This window comes from Bos grunniens, chromosome 11, assembly GCF_055505025.1.
Source record: "Bos grunniens cultivar Pamir isolate PY7600 chromosome 11, Bosgru_T2T1.0, whole genome shotgun sequence".
Lineage (NCBI taxonomy): Eukaryota > Metazoa > Chordata > Mammalia > Artiodactyla > Bovidae > Bos > Bos grunniens.
Genome location: NC_141175.1, coordinates 92,433,907 through 92,452,395, shown reverse-complemented (window position 1 = coordinate 92,452,395; position 18,489 = coordinate 92,433,907). Strand labels below are relative to the sequence as shown.

The 18,489-nt window shown below is 34.8% G+C and overlaps 1 protein-coding gene across 16 annotated transcripts in view; it reads left to right on the top strand.

Annotated features, from left to right (window-relative positions):
• Nucleotides 1–18,489, top strand: part of BIRC6 (baculoviral IAP repeat containing 6) — a 215,065-nt gene that overhangs the window by 102,439 nt on the left and 94,137 nt on the right. For all 16 annotated transcript variants that reach the window (XR_015137258.1, XM_086327523.1, XM_086327522.1 and 13 more), the window contains 10 exons: nucleotides 412–567; nucleotides 2,338–2,471; nucleotides 3,096–3,249; nucleotides 5,635–5,751; nucleotides 7,682–7,836; nucleotides 8,334–8,460; nucleotides 11,002–11,112; nucleotides 12,384–12,517; nucleotides 15,372–15,499; nucleotides 17,714–18,276. Coding sequence is in view for 15 of the 16 variants with exons in the window: in XM_086327523.1 (XP_086183649.1) it covers nucleotides 412–567; nucleotides 2,338–2,471; nucleotides 3,096–3,249; nucleotides 5,635–5,751; nucleotides 7,682–7,836; nucleotides 8,334–8,460; nucleotides 11,002–11,112; nucleotides 12,384–12,517; nucleotides 15,372–15,499; nucleotides 17,714–18,276 (1,779 nt within the window). In the remaining variant the exon portion in view is untranslated. The remainder of the gene's footprint in view (nucleotides 1–411; nucleotides 568–2,337; nucleotides 2,472–3,095; nucleotides 3,250–5,634; nucleotides 5,752–7,681; nucleotides 7,837–8,333; nucleotides 8,461–11,001; nucleotides 11,113–12,383; nucleotides 12,518–15,371; nucleotides 15,500–17,713; nucleotides 18,277–18,489) is intronic.

Sequence of the window (18,489 nt, the reverse complement as noted above, 5' to 3'; positions counted from 1 at the left end):
CGGGAGCTAGTCTGCTTCCTTATTAATACCAGCAGTGGGCTGCTTCCAAGTTCTCTTGGTGCGTTTGAGGAAGGTACTCCCTGTTCCTCAGTTTTTTTCATCTGTAAAATAAGGTAATAAAAACATCTCTATTGTTATTTTGATGAATAAGTGAGTTAATATATTTAAAGTGATGGTAATAACTCCTTGTTCATAAGGCACACATTTTATGTTTTTACTAGTTAGCATTTGAAGTTAATGCAGTGCAAGGCCCTAGCATTTCCTTGTATAGATAAGGACTCATTTGCCTCAGAATCTTTTATGATTGGTATAGTGTACATGCTATTCTCTATACTAGATGAAAAAAATATGTTTTGGGTGTCTGTTTACTAATTACTAAAACAGTTAAGGTGATGATATTCTCACCTGCAGGAGAATTGCTGGCTCCAGTAGCTGCAGAAGCCATGGAGGAAGGACCAGTGAGTGATGATGTAGGTGCAACAGCCGGTGACTCGGACGACTCCCTGCAGCAGTCTTCAGTTCAGCTGCTGGAAACTATCGATGAACCTTTGACACACGATATGACAGGTACATCCTTTGCATTTGTAACTAAACATATCCTTAGCTCTTTAAAAATGTGAACTTAAATTTCAAAATTAAGAATATTAATGAAGTGTAAAATTTTTATAGTAAGTCTTTGGCCTTAGTAACCATATCAGTATTTTTCTGATAAACAGGTTTTACTTTGATTTTCTGCATGCTTTTTTTAAAAAACAATTTTTACTTATTTATTTATGCCTGTGCTGGTTCTTCATCGCTGCGTGGGCCTTACCCTAGTTTCGGTGAGCGGGGGCTGCCCCTACTGTGGTGTGGGCTATTCCTCACTGCGGCGTGCGGGCTTCTCCTCAGTGTGTGTGTGGGCTTCTCCTTGTGGTGTCTCTCTCGTTGCAGAGCACTGGCTCTAGGTGCACAGGCTTCAGTAGTTGCAGCACATGGCTCAGTAGCTTCAGTTTCTGGGCTCTAGATCACAGGCTCAGCTGTGGTGGCAAACAGGGTTAGTTGTTCCGCGGCAGGTGTGGTCTTCCCTGACCCAGAATCATCTCCTGTCTCCTGCATTGGAGAGGCGCGTTCTTTACCACAGAGCCACAGGGGAAGCCCTCTGCATGCTTTTTCTAATAAAATGGTATCCTTTCACAGTGTCCATGTTATTTTGATACAGTCTTACTTGGCTCTGTGGAAGGAATTACAAGCTAGAAAGCAGTTTAAAATACACAGTGGTGAAGACAGCAAGGTTAATGGCTCTTGTCTTTTTCTTTGTTTTCTGCCTTGTCAAAACTATAATGTGCGTCTTAGCATGTGCAAACCTTTGTGGTGTACTCCCTACTTTTTAAGACTGTTTAATTTATTAACTTATATATTGCTTTGCTACAGTCATTTCATTTGTTTCATTACTTAATCTTAGATTCTCTCATGATTTTTTCCTTTCTGTCTGATAGTCCCTTTACCTGGAGGAGATTTTCTTCTCTAGTTTGCATAGTGAACTTCTTGTCTGAGATTCACATACAGCTACCCTCCTCCAAGAAGCTTTTCCCATCACCACCAGCTTTGTTGGAGACTGCTGTTGGTGCTACCTACTTCCTTGATTGTCTCCAGTAGCAGCTACCATGCTGTATTTGGTTTAATTTCTATTGTGTACGCTCACCTCTGAACCCTTGTTAATTTATTGGAAGGTAGAGATGTGTTTTATTGATCTTCATATACTCAAACCCTAATGCAGGCTGATGTTTTCTTGACATTATATAAATATATGTTGAATAAAAAAGAGTGAGAAAGAAAGGAAGATAAAGGTTGGAAGGCGTAAAAGGCTGGTCAAGCATTTGGAGTCATCTGAGAGCAAAATAGTTTCTAATTCATGATAGAAAAATAAGGTGAAGAGCAGTGTTCTTAAAACTTTACATTTCACTTTAATAATGGGTTTTCTTTCCCTAACTATTAGGTGTAATTTATGAATTATATATTGGAGGCAATAAAATGAACAATAATTATTCATTCTAGAAATGGTTAATGATTATTTTTAATAGCAAAGTTTATGTAATTTGATTCAACAAGGACTAATCCTGTGGTCTTTTCCCCTAGGAAGTTACATACTATTGTACTAGTGTTTTTAATTGTGTGTGTTATAGGGTGATGTGTTTGCATACTTACTTATGCTTAATTGTCAAGTATAAAAATTTAGAGACTTCTATATCAGAAACATTTTATATTTAAGTAAATGTAATTGCTCTGTATTTAAAAGCAGTAGTATATTGGGTAAATTTTATATACTCCACCAAAAAAATCACTTTAAATTACTTGAAGGTGCACCTCCTCTTTCCTCTTTGGAAAAAGATAAAGAAATTGACCTTGAGCTACTTCAGGATCTAATGGAAGTTGACATTGATCCTTTAGATATTGATTTGGAAAAGGATCCTCTTGCAGCCAAAGTCTTTAAGGTATGATCCACTAGAATATTCTTTGCAATTAAAATCTTTCATCTTATACTTCTGGTTTATTGATTACTTAAAAGACGAAAGTATACACTTAATGTAATCCATTATTTAGTTTGCTCAAAATTAAAATACTCTAGACACTATAGTAGATTTTTTTATGATACTATTGGAATGTTATAAGGAGAACTTATATCATTTTTTAATATAGCTGCTAATATTACCTTAAATGTTAATAAAAACCATTAATAAACATAGGAGGTATGGTTATGGAGTATTGACATTTCAAGCAGCATTTAAGGTCATCCAGGTTGAGTTCATTGCAGAATCTATGTCTTTACTAGCTGCTACTTTTTCTAAAGGAGATACAATTCTAATACTTTATTTTAGTTTATTTTGTTTGTAAGAGATTAAGATGCTAGATTCTAATAAATACGGTCTTTTTAGACTTGGGGATACAATGGAATATTCTGAACCATTCCTATAGATCATTAAATTTATGTTTTAAAAATGTAAAGGGTAAGGGGAAATGTTTACTTTGTAGCCCTGTTTGAGTTAAGGTGGTGTAAATAATATGTTATTCTTAGTAAAGAGTCAAAAATAAACCACAGTTTTTTCTATTTTTTTAAGCCAATAAGCAGTACATGGTATGACTATTGGGGTGCTGATTATGGCACCTACAATTACAACCCGTACATTGGAGGTCTTGGAATTCCTGTAGCAAAGCCACCAGCAAATGCAGAGAAGAATGGATCACAGACAGTTAGTGTTTCAGTGTCTCAGGGTAAGTGAGGCACTGTTATTAAGACAAGCTATTCTTAAAACAAGTTCTCAGTTTGTGAATTCTTGGTCTCCTGAAAATTTGATCCTGAAAGTATGCTGAGAGAGTTTATTATTGCAGGGCTGCCTTGAGAGTGACTGACACTCAGAGCTGTGTGTTGGTCAGTTTGGAAGCATTTCTATTTATGGTCCATCTTTTGTTTCTCAGAATAACACTTAGCAAAATATACTTGTGAGTTGTGTGAGTTTGCCAGTGGCTTTAATTATTTTTATTGTTATTGTACTTTATTTTTATTGTTCTTATAATAGTAAATTTACATTTATTTGTAAGCAGAACGGAATCACGTTGAGTATTATTTTTGTACTCTTCTAGTCACAGAGTATATAACTTTCTTTTTTCAATGAAATATTTTCTTAAATTCTGAATCATCCAAACATTTACTGAAAAGTTACAAGTATAATACAGAGAACAGCTTTATCCTGACCCATTTGGGAGTAAGTTGTTAATCTGATAGTTTTCTATTTTATTTTGTTTTACAAAGCAGGACATTTCTTCTACATCAGGAAGCACATTCCATCAAAATCAGGAAATTAACATTAGTACTAACTTTAAGACTCCATTCAAGTTTTAACAGTTGTGTGTAAATAATGTCCTTTATGGAAAATGATCCAGTACTAAATTGTACGTTGCATTTTACAGTTGACCCTCAAGTAATAGGGGAGCAGAGGGGCCCACTCCCACACAGTTGAAAGTCTGTGTGTAACTTTACAGTTGGTTCTTTCTCTCCAAAGTTTTGCATGTGTGTGTTAAGTCATTTGAGTTGTGTCTGACTCTGTGCGACCTTAATGGCTGTAGCCAGCCAGTCTCCTTTGCCCATGGGGATTCTCCAGGCAAGAATACTGGAGTGGGTTGCTATGCCCTCCTTTAGGGAATCTTCCCAATCCAGGGATCAAACCTGCATGTCTTATGTCTCCTGCATTGGCAGGCAGGTTCTTTACCACCAGTGCCACCTGGGAAGCCTTTTACATCCATGCATTCAGCCAACTGTGGATTGTGTAGTATATGTTTATTGAAAAAATCCGTGTAAGTTGACTTGTGCAGTTCAAAGTGTATTTTTCATGGGTGAACTATAATTACCATATCTCTTCAGTGTTATTCAGTTTGCCACACTTTTTCAGAGGTGACTTTCATGATCTTGATGCTTTTGAAGATTATAGGCCAGTTATTTGGTAGAATTTCCCTCAGTTGGGGTTTGTATGCTATTTCCTCATGATTGGATTCTGGTTATGTGACTTTGGCAGTAGTAGTAGGAAACTGTAGTGTCAGGTTTTTCTTACTGCATCCTATTAGGTGGCTCATGATTTTAATTTGGATCACTGCGGGTGCTCTTCAGTCCAATACTTGATAAAAGATGTTTATCAAAATTTTCCAGTGAAAAATTATTCTTTTCCCTTTTGCAAAAAAAATTTTGATTGGAGTGACAGAAGAATACTTGGAAACTTGTTATTTTTTGAATAGACGAGTGGTTTCCTTTTTTTATTCAGTGTGTTATAATTTATTACCATTATTTGTTTTAAAATATAGGGAACATAAAGTTTTCCATTTTAACCATTTTTAAGTGTATAGTTCTATGCATTAGGTAAATTCACATATCATTATTTATTTTGATATTCAAATTGCCCCGATTTGACCAGTGATATCTCCTTTAAACTGGTCTCTGTTTTTTTTTTTGACATGTCCTCATCTTTCTTTGAAGATTTCCCTTTTTTTGGCATCTTGTTAGATGCCCCAAGCTCATCATTTACTTTCCCTTTTCCAGACTGAGAGTTAGCCACTTCATGAACAAAAAAAATATTTCAAAACCTTTTAGTGGAAGAATTCAAGGTTTGAGTACTAGATATACTTGTTGCTAATTTGGGGCTGTTTCCATGGTCTCTTGGTGGACAGATCTAGGGAATGTGTACATACATTTGTGTTTATATTTATTTCTGTATTTGTTTGTCTATCTAGCATGCCGCAAGTTCACACTGATACATCAGTTAATCTAACTGCAATCTAACTCCATAGCCTTCATTTTTCCTTTGTTCATATTTCTCTTTTCTCTTGATAGTGAGGTGCCTGATTCTCCTTCTCTTTAATATACTTGCTTCCACTGTCCTTGCTTCCCTTACCTGGGCTGCCTCTCTTTATATTGCCACTGTCCTGTCTCTAGCCTCCTTTGCCCAGGTACTGTTAGCTGCTGTTCCTCTGGTGCCCGTGCCAGGTTGCTCTGATGGGAAGATGCATTCCTCACCCTGTCTGGGGCTCAGATGTCAACATTTTGTTGTAGGAAGTAGGACATGAATAATAATTATTAAATAGCTTTTGTTTTTTAATTGTTTTTTGTAGCCCTAGATGCTCGCCTAGAAGTTGGACTTGAACAACAAGCAGAACTTATGTTGAAAATGATGTCTACCCTGGAAGCAGATTCCATTTTACAGGCATTAACAAATACATCTCCTACATGTATGTAAAAGTCACCACTCTTAGAGTATTATACTTAACAGTTTATCTCTTGATTATCGTCAGATGTACTCAGTAACAGTGGATTTTTTAAAACATTATTTTTGGCTGCACTGAGTCTTTGTTGCTTTACAAGGGCTTTCTGTAGTTGCGGTGACCAGCGGCTACTCTTTTTTGCTGTCGTTGGCTTCTCTTGTTGTGGAGCGTAGGCTCTAGGCATGCAGGCTTCAGTAGTTGCGGCTCTCAGGCTCTAGAGCGCAGGCTCAGTTGTTGTGGCACACGGGCTTTGTTGCTCCATGGCGCGTGGATTCTTCCTGGGCCAGAGATTGAACTCGTGTCTCCTGCATTGCCAGGCAGATTCTTATCCACTGCACCACCAGGGAACTACCAGTGACAGATTTTTAAATTCTCCCTTGCTAATTTAGTAGCAAGTTGAGAGATAAGACAGAAGATTAATGAATTCAGAGGGTGGAAGGGGAACAGAACACCTCCATGTAGTGGTCTTAAGTTCAGTCCAAAAACTTGAGTCATGTTTTGCTATTTGTGGTAGTGTGAGGTTAATGACATTTTTGGGAAGCCTGTATAGCTAGCTGCCTAGGAATTTGTCGCATTATATCCAAATTTATGATAAAGTGGGTTTCTTGATAGTAACATCTTTATCTTCCTTGAGGACATATGAAAGAAGATGAAAGACATATCATGATGACAGCCAAGTGGGGCTGATTGAACTACAGAATTGAGACGACTTACTACCTAATTATCTATAGCAAAAGAAGAAAAACTTTTTATAGTGAATGACCAGATAGTAAACATTTTAGGCTCTCTGGGGCTGTGCATTGTGTTTTGCAGCTCTACTGTGACTTAAGCAGTTGTAGACAAAATATACCTAAATGAATAGCTATGGCTATTAAGAAAGCCATGTTACAGAGTCTGGTGGCCTGCCATATTTGGCCAAAGGACAAGGTTTGCTGACTGTTGATGTTGTGCTAGACTTCAGTAGATCCCCTTATGTCATGTGAGTACAGTTAAGAGAGCAGCCTGTCTACCTTAAGATAGAGCTGTGCTAGGGAGATGGTGATGTTTTTACTTTTCTTAGGTCAAGAAAAATGAAAATGTGGTGGGACATGGTGATGAATAAAAGTATAGGGATACTAGTTAGAACCTAGGAAGCATGTCATGTCTTTTGAAGGAGAGTTCACAATTCATTTCAATAGAGAAATTTGGGTTTTCAGATCTTCCTATGTAAAGTTGAATTCTTTTGGTTTGCATTTTTCATTTTTTCTTGTCTTAGGAAGTACAGAAAAAATAGAAAAACCTAAGAATTGGTGTAATGTTCTGCTTCTTAATATAGTCTATCTTTTGATTATTCTTCTGCCCAAAACTTACGTTCCTCATTTAGTATAAAACTTTCTAAATATATGAGAAAGTTCTCTTAGCATCCTTTTATTTCTTTGCTCACCATGAATCTATACTCAGTTAGTTTGGTGTGTGTATCCTCTCATCAGAACTTTTCAATAGTTCCCTGACAATTTTAATGTGTCATTCAAGGTTGAGAATCAATGGATTAGAGTCTAGATTGTTCTAAAGCCATCTTCTCAAGAAATAGGCAAGGGTCTTCTTTCTTTTCCTTTTTCCTTCCCTCTTATTAATTAGGAGAAAATTGCAGGTAGAAATTGCTAGAGAGTAAGATTCTTTCCCTTTGGTGGACAAGTGCCGTGAATTAGGGAGCTTCTCTTTGTGGTGATTTTTCTTTTGAACTTTCAAGTAATGTTGTAAAACCATGTTTTCAAACAATGTAATGCTGAATCATTTAAAAAAAATGCGATTTAAAAAAAAAAAAACAAAAAACCTTCACTTAACTGTACATATTAATAGCTAGTTAACATTTCTCCTGCTACTTTGTGATAAAATCACAATTGTGTTTAATTTTCAGTATCACAGTCTCCCACCGGAACGGATGATTCACTTCTAGGGGGCTTACAAGCAGCAAACCAGTCCAACCAGCTTATTGTACAGTTATCATCTGTCCCAATGTTAAATGTTTGTTTCAACAAACTTTTTTCCATGCTTCAAGTCCATCATGTTCAGGTATGACTTCAGGAGAAATGGTGTATTTTTAGACGTTATTGCTGGCCTGGAAAAGATGAAATAACTGGAAAGATCAGTCTCAATCAGATAAGGATGATTTCTTTGTCACACTCAGATGGAAAAAGCTTAGAGGTATTTTAATTAACCACAGTTCATCAGTGATAGGTTATTTATTATTTTTATGATTTTAAACTTTACTTCTTTAGTTCTAACTGCATATTATACACACACCTGTATTTAAAGACTTGAGTCACCTCTTTTAATTTAGTAAAACATTTGTATTTGGTAAATTATAAATTTTAATTCAGTTAAATTTCATTTGATCTAGATTTTTAAGATGTTTGTGCTTCACCTGAATTGAAGTAAGCAAAAATAGTATTTAATTGACAGATTATTTACTCATAATTGTAAGGATTCATACATAAGTTTTTTGTTTACATGGTATTTCATAATATCATGGGTACATTTTCTTTCTGTCAATTTTCATTGTTTTTCAGTTGGAATCACTTCTCCAGCTGTGGCTCACATTGAGTCTGAATTCTAGTTCATCTGGAAACAAAGAAAATGGAGCAGACATTTTTTTATATAATGCTAATCGAATACCTGTCATTACATTAAATCAAGGTAAGATTTATTTGCGGAAAAGTCATTAACATAGCATAAAGTAAGTTAAAAAGAAAATGATTAGGTTAATAATCTTTATCATGGTTGTACTGTTTTAGTAAAACAAAAAAAAACCTTTTTAAATATACTAACATTAATTAGCAGGAAAGAGGACAGAAAACTGTACGATCTGTATTATGTCTGTGTGTAACACAGACATAAACTCTACAGTGTTTGGTTAGTCTTTACATTGTATTTCCTTAAAGTATTGTCTTGTTCATAAGCTCTCCTTTTTTTTTTCTTCATTCATTTGGCTGTGTCAGGTCAGTTATTGGGTCCTAGTTGTGGCACACAGCATCTTCATTGTGTGCCTTTGTTGCGTCTTGTGCATCGTTTGCTGCAGTGCACGGACTCTCTAGTTGAGGCACGTGGCTTAGTTCCTCTGAGGCAAGTGGGATCTTAGTTCCCCTACAAGGCATCCAACTCTCGTCCTCTGCATTGCAAGGAGGATTCTTAACCATGGGGAAGTCCCATAAGCTATTCTTTTGCAACTGGTGTTTTTTAAAATGTGCAGTAGCTCTAGAGAATTAGTAGATTGGAGAAGGATGTCAATTTTTTTATAGAAGTTGTGTTCATTCATTTTGTTCTTTTCTTGAGAAATGCAGAAATGTGGGAATTGCGGGACTTGAATAATATCCTTTAATAGGAGTAGAACTACTCGGTTTCAGCTCTGGTTACAGGAATCTGTTTAAAGAAAAGTAAAAATTATTTATTCCTGGTGCTTTCTCTCTGGAGATGTGCATCACACATGGCCCTCATTTGGCCTGTCTCAGCCTTAGTGACATCTGTGCTGTCTCTTGGTCCTGCTCATATATACATTGTCTCTATAGGAGCCAGCCCTACTTTAATTATTAGGTTTCCGTGTGTTTCACTGTATTAATGATTATTGTTATTAATTTTGCTCCCATCCCTTTTTTAAACTTTATTATTGTGAAAAACATTAAACATAAACAAGGGAAAGAAGTATTAATTATTTCTTACTGGGTAAGAAGTATTAATTATTTCTTACTGTCATCAGATATTTGGTCAGTATTCAAATTTCCATTTGTCTAAGCTGTTAACAAAATTTTTTTGTTTATTTGAGATGGAATCTGTAGAGGGTCTGGACATTTTAATTATGTTTTAAAATTCCTCCTATGTCTTTTTTTTTTCCCATTCCTTTACAGAGTTTTTTTGGTCAAAAAATGGTTGTTTGGTAGTTAGACATGGAGCTTAATCTGATTTTTTGTTTTGTTATTTAAAGGCAGTTTCATAGGTTGTTTGTTTTTGTGTTGTTGGTAGGCAATGATGATTAATGCCTAGAATTACTAGCCATTCACAGGAAGTTTCAAAATGAAAATAGTCTAATTTTGTTATTCCTTTTTTAATTTATCTTGAAATATCAATACTTCCATAAAGAGAAACTTACTTTAATGTACTATCATGTCACCCTTTGGATGTACAGTTTGTATAATGGAGGCAGAAAAAGTGTTGTAAATTTTTTGTATTTTAAAATTAAATTTTAAAGTTAATTGGTTCACAAGTAGTCTATAATCTAGACCACTTAGTTTCTTTAGTAAATATAAATTCATGATTTAAAAATATTTATGTTTCTGTCATAATCGTTGTTTGTTGATGCTGAAATTATGCTGTTTGTAGTCAGTAAGATGTTTTCTTTTTAGATTGTTTTGGTTTTGTTTTTTGTGAAATACACAGCGTCTTTTTTAGGTTTTAGTATGATAGGTGTTGCAGACTATGTATGTTTCCTGCCTGGGTTCTGGAATCAGCCATTTTACTCGGTGTTCTAAGGGCACGATTAAGTGCTCTATATTATGTTTGCTTATTTTTAATACCTTTTTTCGTTCTCCACCTGCCACACGTGCTTCTTATGTAGGCCTTGTAGGTGACTTAGTTATTGTTTTATTTTGTGCTTTTTCTGGGAAGTTGCATTGATTTTGAATGGTCTGCCCCACCCCTGTCTTTCTAGGATGCCCTATTATTTTCAGTTTTTGATTTTGCAGAATATGAGGATATTTAGTAAAACACACGGAGAAGGCAATGGCACCCCACTCCAGTACTCTTGCACACGACTGAGCGACTTCACTTTCACTTTTCACTTTCATGCATTGGAGAAGGAAATGGCAACCCACTCCAGTGTTCTTGCCTGGAGAATCCCAGGGATGGGGGAGCCTGGTGGGCTGCCGTCTATGGGGTCGCACAGAGTCGGACACAACTGAAGTGACTTAGCAGCAGCAGCAGCAGTAAAACACAAGTTATATATAGCCTGTAGTTTGGAAAGGATGACATGTTATTTGTCATGGAATGAGCTTTAGACTTAGACATAAAATGTTGTTGACTCTAATGCTTTAGTTATATTTAATGGGAAACTCTTATTTATGTTTTGAGGACACTAGTGAATTGATTTTGAAAATAATGTCATGGTTTTAAATTTTCTTTGTTTCAATTCTTAGTAAACATTTGCCATGTCTGAGTGAAAATTTCTCCTTTCTCTTTTCCACATAGCCTCAATAACCAGCTTTCTCACGGTGTTAGCCTGGTATCCCAATACGCTGCTCCGGACATGGTGCCTTGTGCTTCATAGTCTAACTCTCATGACAAACATGCAGCTTAATCGTAAGTTCAGACATTCCTTTATATCTCTGACATACACTTTTTCCCCCTTGCTATCAGGTTCTTAAAAAGATGCTTCCAAGAAATGAAATGGTTGTGGAAATGATTGAACTTCTTATTTGACTGTGGCTGTTAGGCGGCTTCTTCTTTTTTTTTTTTTGTTAGGCTTCTTCTTAATGTGTCTTGTCCTTTGTGCTCCTTTCCTTTGATTGTATACGCCCGTGTATCTATAATTACAAGTTTAAGTTATATTTTTACCTCCTAAAAACTTTTACTTTTAAAAATCGATTACTTTTAGAGTACAAAATCAAGTATTTAATGTTAGCCTGTGTCTTGTGCTGGTTATTTATTCTTTTTAGAGTAACTTAGCACTTAAAATGGTTTATTCATTAATATATTCGTGAACATATATGACTAGATATCTCAGTTTGTGCTTTTCACATCTAAAATCTGTTTTCATGGAATCGAATTGTTTCTTCTCAGATTCTAAACTCCTAATAGTTTCCTACTTTCTTTACGCCACTTCTTTATTTCCTGTTTAAGTTAAGATAGTAAAATTAATTTTTGAACCTTTTAAGAACAAAACTTCCCTGGTGGTCAGACGGTAAAAAAATCTGCCTGAAATTCAGGAGACCCAATGTAATCCCTATGTCAGGAAGATCCCCTGGAGAAGGGAATGGCTACCCACTCCAGTATTCTTGCTGGGAAAATCCCACAGACAGAGAAGCCTGGCAGGCTACAGTCCATGGGCTCGCAAAGATTCCAGCACACTAAACCACTAAGACTTTCACTTTCTATATGATACTGACGATAGATTTGACTCGAGTATTTTGTTCACTTCAAAAAACTGTTGTATTGTCAGTATATATCTTAACAGTAGCTGACATGCTAAAATGAATAAATTTTGCCTCAGTTTATCTTCAAAAGCTGGGTTAAACTTTATCGGAAAAATAAATCTTTATTTCTAGAAAGGGACAGTGATTACTAAGAATAGGCTGACCAAAAGGACAGTAAACATTTAGTTATTTCTTTTCAACTTGTCTGTATACTGAATAAGATATACATTAAACTAGACGTTTTTCACTGCCAGAAAGGAGGCAAGAGATCTATGGTAGAGGAAAATAGTGAGGCTCAGTCAGTACAGTAGAGATTTAGATTGTTTTTAGTAACTACCAGGAATATATGAATTTTCTTTGAAACCAAGAGATGTTTTAAATACTGCAGTTCCATTGTTTCAGACTGTTTGTTGAAAACTTTTTTTTAATGCTTTATAGCTGGTTCCAGTAGTGCCATTGGAACTCAGGAGAGTACTGCCCATCTGCTGGTTTCAGATGCAAACCTGATTCATGTTTTAGTGAAGTTTCTTTCTGGCACAAGTCCACATGGAACAAATCAGCACAGTCCACAGGTATATGATTTTTGAAATCCAGACATAGGCTTAGATTATATAGTAAACTTATTTGTAAAAGAAATTTTAAGTGTACCTAAATATGTAAAATTTTTATTGCTAAGGTATTAAATGATGGCTTTTTATGTATAAATGTAATAAAATGTTTTGAATTATTTATAATAATAATAGCTGTACTGAAACAATATAGCAGGTAGTACATTTTCTCTTGGAATTACTTGATTTTTATGCAGAGATGCATTTTTGGTGTTATATTGTATTATTTGTGAAACTTTCTAAACAAATACTTAAATGTTAGGAAAGCATTTCAAAACTATGGGAGTTTAAAAATATTTTTAAAATAATGTATTGTGTTTAATGACCTCTACAGTCAAGATTTGAGAAGTCACCTAACTTAATTCTTTTATAATATTAAATATTTTGTTCAACAAAAAAAAAACCAAAAAATTGACATGGATGGACCTAAACAGTATAATGCTAAGTGCAAAAAACAGAAAAACAAATGCTTTGAGTTTATTTATATGTGGAACCTCAAAAAGCATAACAAATGAACAAAGGTAATAAAAGTGAATAGAGTCATAGATATAGGGAACAAACAGGTGGTTGCCTGAATGGGAGATTGGGGTTGGGGAGTGGGAAAGATGAGAGAAATGGGTGAGAGGAATTGAGAGGTACAAATTTCCAGGTACAAAACAAAAGAATCACCAGGATAAAATGTACTGCATGGGGCATATTGTCAATAACAAGGCAATATCTTTATGATGACAGGTGGTAACTAGATTTACTGTGGTGATGGTTTTGAAATGTATAGAAATATCAAATCACTGTTGTACAGCAGGATCTAAATAGTGTTGTAGGTGAATTTCACTTCAAAAACAGACTCATAGAAGAAGAGATCAGAGGTAGGGGTTGGGGGAATTGGATGAAGGTAACCAGAAGGCAAAATCTTCCAGTTATAAAACAGGGAAGTACTAGGGATGTAATGTACAGTAAGATAAATGTAATTTACATTTCTGTATATTATATATGAAAGTTGGTTGAGAGAGTAAATCTTGAGATTTATATAGAAAATATGTTTTTCTTTTATTTTGTATCTATATGAGATGGATGTTCTCTAAACTTACTGTGGTAATCATTTCATTGTGTCTGTAAGTCAAATCATTATTCTGTACATTTCAAACTTACACAGTCCTGTGTAAGATGTCAATTACATCTCAAACCCGAAAGGAAAAAGATAAATACTGCTTTTGTTAATTCAGAAAAAAAAGATATATCAGAACTTACAAGCTTTTTTAGTCTAACCACAGATATTTCTTTTATATCAATTGGCTCAGACGGTAAAGCGTCTGCCTACAATACTGGAGACCTGGGTTTAATCCCTGGGTTGGGAAGATCTCCTGGAGAAGGAAATGGGAACCCACTCCAGTACTCTTGCCTGGAAAATCCCATGGACGGAGGATCCTGGGAGGCTACAGTCCATGGGGTCACAGAGAGTCAGACAACTGAGCGACTTCACTTTCACTTTCAAGCTTTTGTTGTACTGCTTTAAAAATTATTTTTCCTTCATTATAAATTTCTTTTCAAATAAAATGTATTCACTGTTCATAGTATCTTTCTATGGATTATTCATAAATGTTTTGCAAGGTTATCTTTTATTTCTTAGCTCTGTGCTTACCTATGTGTAAGATCTGTACTGTTCCGGGTGCTAGAGATTTATGTAGTAAACGAGACTCTGCCATTCTTGGAGCTTAAATTCTGTTGGGTGCATTTAGTCAGTACTGTCATACTACAGAATAGACCTTAATTTTGTAGATCGTCATAAAATAAGTGAAAGAAAAAGATAAAAAAAGAAAAGACTATTTGTAATTTGATTGGCTCAGAGTTTTGATGGGGGGGACAGAGGCATGTTATCAAGTGATTATTATACATAAAGATTGCATGAATGGAATGTGAGAATTCCTGAAATCACTGATTCCAGCTTCTTTATTTTACATATGAGAAAACATGCACTATCTGCATTGCCAACAATTATGCAGCTGGTTCATGGTAGAGCCTACGTGTCAGGGAACATACCACTGTATAAAATAGTGTGTTTCCTCTCCCCCCACTTTTTTCTTTAAAGGCAGAATAAAAGTTATTCAAGATCATGCTTTCCACAGATATTTTGGTTTATAATAGGTAGTTTCGTTATGAATGTTAAAAATTTTTAATCTCAGAATTAGAAATGAAGTTTGTCTAAAAGGGTTTTGAGAACTACATTGCATTTTGTTTTTCCAAAACTCCTGTAGGGTTTATGATTATAACATTCTAACACATAGTTCAGGGTACTTGGTGTAGCTCTCACTATAGTTTTTTTTTCATTGAAGAGATAGAAGTTTGAAAAGCTTTTTATTTTTCTTTTGCAGATTGCTACAGGTTTATTTTTAGCTCTATGGTTCTTGTTTGGAGAGTTTTTTCCCTCCATTCATTTTAGTATTTGCTCTTGTAGTCATCAGAAGCATGACCTTTTGTGGATCACTTAGCCTGTCTGTTGAAATGGGATAATTAAGATTGTGAAAAATCACAGTTTTTGTGCTTTTGAAAGCATTGTAGAGATATTTTTTGTGTAATTTAGGTGAGTCTTTTTCTATATTGAACTAAATAAGTCTGACGTAATGGAAAAATATTGACCATAGAATCTGTAATTTTCAATTTGAAACATATCAGGACCTAAAAGCTTAGTTGGTTTCATATTATCTTGTTTTTCAAATGAGAAGTTTCAACCATATGGCTCTTAACACTTGATACTTTTAAATGAATAATTCAGTAAATGGAATCACTAAGCAGTTTTCAGTAGAATTACATTTTTCTTCAGGTTGGTCCAACAGCTACGCAAGCTATGCAAGAATTTCTTACCCGATTGCAAGTGCATCTTTCTTCAACATGTCCTCAGATATTCAGTGAATTTTTGCTCAAGCTAATTCATATACTTTCAACAGAAAGGTAAACTTCAATGTCATTAACATATATTCCTGATGTATTAATAGAAGCAATAGGTAATCCTCCAAATAAAGTTTCTCTTATCATTTGTTGGGAGTTTATCTGGGGATAGACAAGCAGGATGATATCAAGAATTAAGAGGGAAAGATTTATTGATATGTTTCCTGATTGTTTTCTTTTCATTATGGCTCTCCCAGATCCTAAGCTTCTTCTATTGTTAATGGACTAATGGGTTCATAGATTAGTAGTTATAAACCTTCTACCTGAAATTTACCTGAAGCTCTTTAAATTATTCTAGAATAAAGGTAAGGAATTAAAGCTACTAGTAATTTTATTTGAAACCTACTTGATAAAGATATCTTAAAAAAGAAAAATATTAATCTCGTATCAAAATCCTAAATAAAATTTATTACCGAAGTCAAGCAATAGATTAAAAAGAATAAACTGTGACCATAATGGGTTGATTCTTAAAATCCATGAATACTTCAATATCATATACTATATATCATATTTATGAATCGTTTCAGCATACTATGAGATACTTCATAAAAGCCAATGTTGCTTTCTGAGAAAAACTTTTAATGAAATATTATTGTATCATCTTATTTAAAATTACAAAAAAAACATGAACAAACCAGACTCTATTATGTTTATTTTAAAAGTTCCCATTAATATCAGGAAGAAGTTAAAAATGCTGTTGGCTATCTTTATTATTTAATTTCATTGTGGAAGTGCCAGTGAAGTTTTAAAATATTTTAAGGTATATTTGAAAATGATTAAAATAACGTGGAGAGTACATCACACTTTCACAGTTAGTTTCAAAATTGGAAGTCAGAAAAAGGTATGGTTTATAATATGATAAAATAATTAATAAAGTAAAATATTAAAATTAATAGTTGATTTAAATAGTATACATTAATAATTTATTCATAATAATAGTTATTTTAAATAGATCCATAGCAGAATGCCTTAAACCTAATATAAAAATTAATGCAAAAAATTTATATGGAGATACGTTTTCATAGTGGCAGAAAATTTTATCTCAGAGTACTATCCTCATTTGTGTTTTCTTCCTTCTGTATAGCTTTTTAAAAATACTAATGTGGTTGTAGTTCAACTTGTTCATAGTGTTTGTGCAATGATGAAGCATAAGCGTGGGAAGGAGTAGATTCACAAAACCCAAAAATGTGATATTATGATATGCATACATGTAATTGGAAAACATGAAACTGAAATTTTGTTGTATGATTTCATTACAACTTCAAGAGTTCTCACAATCCCTCTTCTGGTTCAGTAATTTGCTATAAAGACTCGTAGAATTCAGGAAAAACATTTTACTTACATTTTTCAGTTTATATAAAGTATAAAACTCAGGAACAGCCAGATAGAATGGATGCCCAGGGCAGCGTATGTGTGGGGGATGTTGAAGGGAGGGTGCCTATGAATGAATGTGAATTCTCAGGGCTTAGTGTTGCCACCCTTACATACCTGGAGTAACAGTTTGTTAAATATTTTAGCTGAATTCTTCTTACACTTATGTATGTTGCCAGCATCTTGACTTCCCAAGTTCTGCCACAGGAAACCCAATGCTCATATTCCACCTCCTGGAGATGCCTATCTTTTCATAGATTTAAGTCTTTTTGGTACCCTCAGCTCTCTGATGGGTTCAAGAAAAGCTTTGACCTCAGCTCTCTGATGGGTTCAAGAAAAGTTATGACTTTAGAGTTAATTTGGCTTTTTTTTTAAATTGTTAAGTTGGGGGGACAATGATCTTTCCAGCTTTCTATATCTTAAGCATAAGCAGAACTTGAGAGCATTCAGTTTGATGTGTTAAGAGTGAATTGGTTGAATCCTAATTTATGAAAATCAAGATTAGTAAGAAATGTTTAACAACATTTGAGGTTCTAATAATACAGAGCTCATTCATTATGAGGAGTGCCTTGTGATATATAATTATTTTAGTCTGTGGCTTAAAAATCACCTCTTTGATTTACTTGTTCTTCAGTTTTCTATTTGGAAGGAAATTTATTTTTTATTTTATATGATAAAATGGAGGTAAGAACAAGAAGGACGCAGGAAGAGTGGGAAACTCTGCTGCAAAGTGAAATAGTGAATACCAGGAGTTTAGTTATTGTCTAGCTTTCTTGTTTTCTGGTGGTTACCTCTTTCAAACAATTTAAAATGGGTTAATTTTTAATCCTCTCCCTTTTTCTGCAGGGGTGCCTTCCAGACAGGCCAAGGACCTCTTGATGCCCAAGTAAAGCTGTTAGAATTCACTTTGGAGCAGAATTTTGAAGTTGTTTCCGTTAGTACTATTTCTGCTGTGATAGAGTCTGTCACTTTTTTAGTGCACCACTATATCACTTGCTCAGACAAAGTCATGTCTCGAAGTGGATCAGATAGCTCAGTGGGTGCTCGAGCATGCTTTGGGGGACTCTTTGCCAACCTCATTCGTCCAGGTGATGCAAAAGCAGTTTGTGGTGAAATGACAAGAGATCAACTCATGTTTGATTTGCTAAAACTGGTTAACATTTTAGTTCAGCTGCCTCTTTCGGGCAATAGGGAATACAGTGCAAGAGTGCCTGTGACCACCAATACGACAGACAGTGTTTCAGATGAAGAAAAAGTTTCAGGAGGCAAAGATGGTAATGGAAGCACTAGTAGTATTCAAGGACCGCCTGCATATGTCGCTGACTTAGTGTTAGCCAACCAGCAGATTATGAGCCAGATTTTGTCTGCTCTGGGCCTGTGTAATAGCAGTGCCATGGCGATGATAATTGGTACGTATTGAGAACATTAATCTTAAACCTGTTTCTAGTACTGTATCTCTTTCCTTTAGCAATGTATGAATTCATTTTCTTTTTACTGTACAATACAGTGTTACTTTATTGTAAACATCTTAGCCTGACTGATTGTTATTAGTTAAAACTTAGAGTGGCATACATCAGTTGAAAATTTTTAAGTGTGAAATTTCTTTAAATTTGAAAATACTA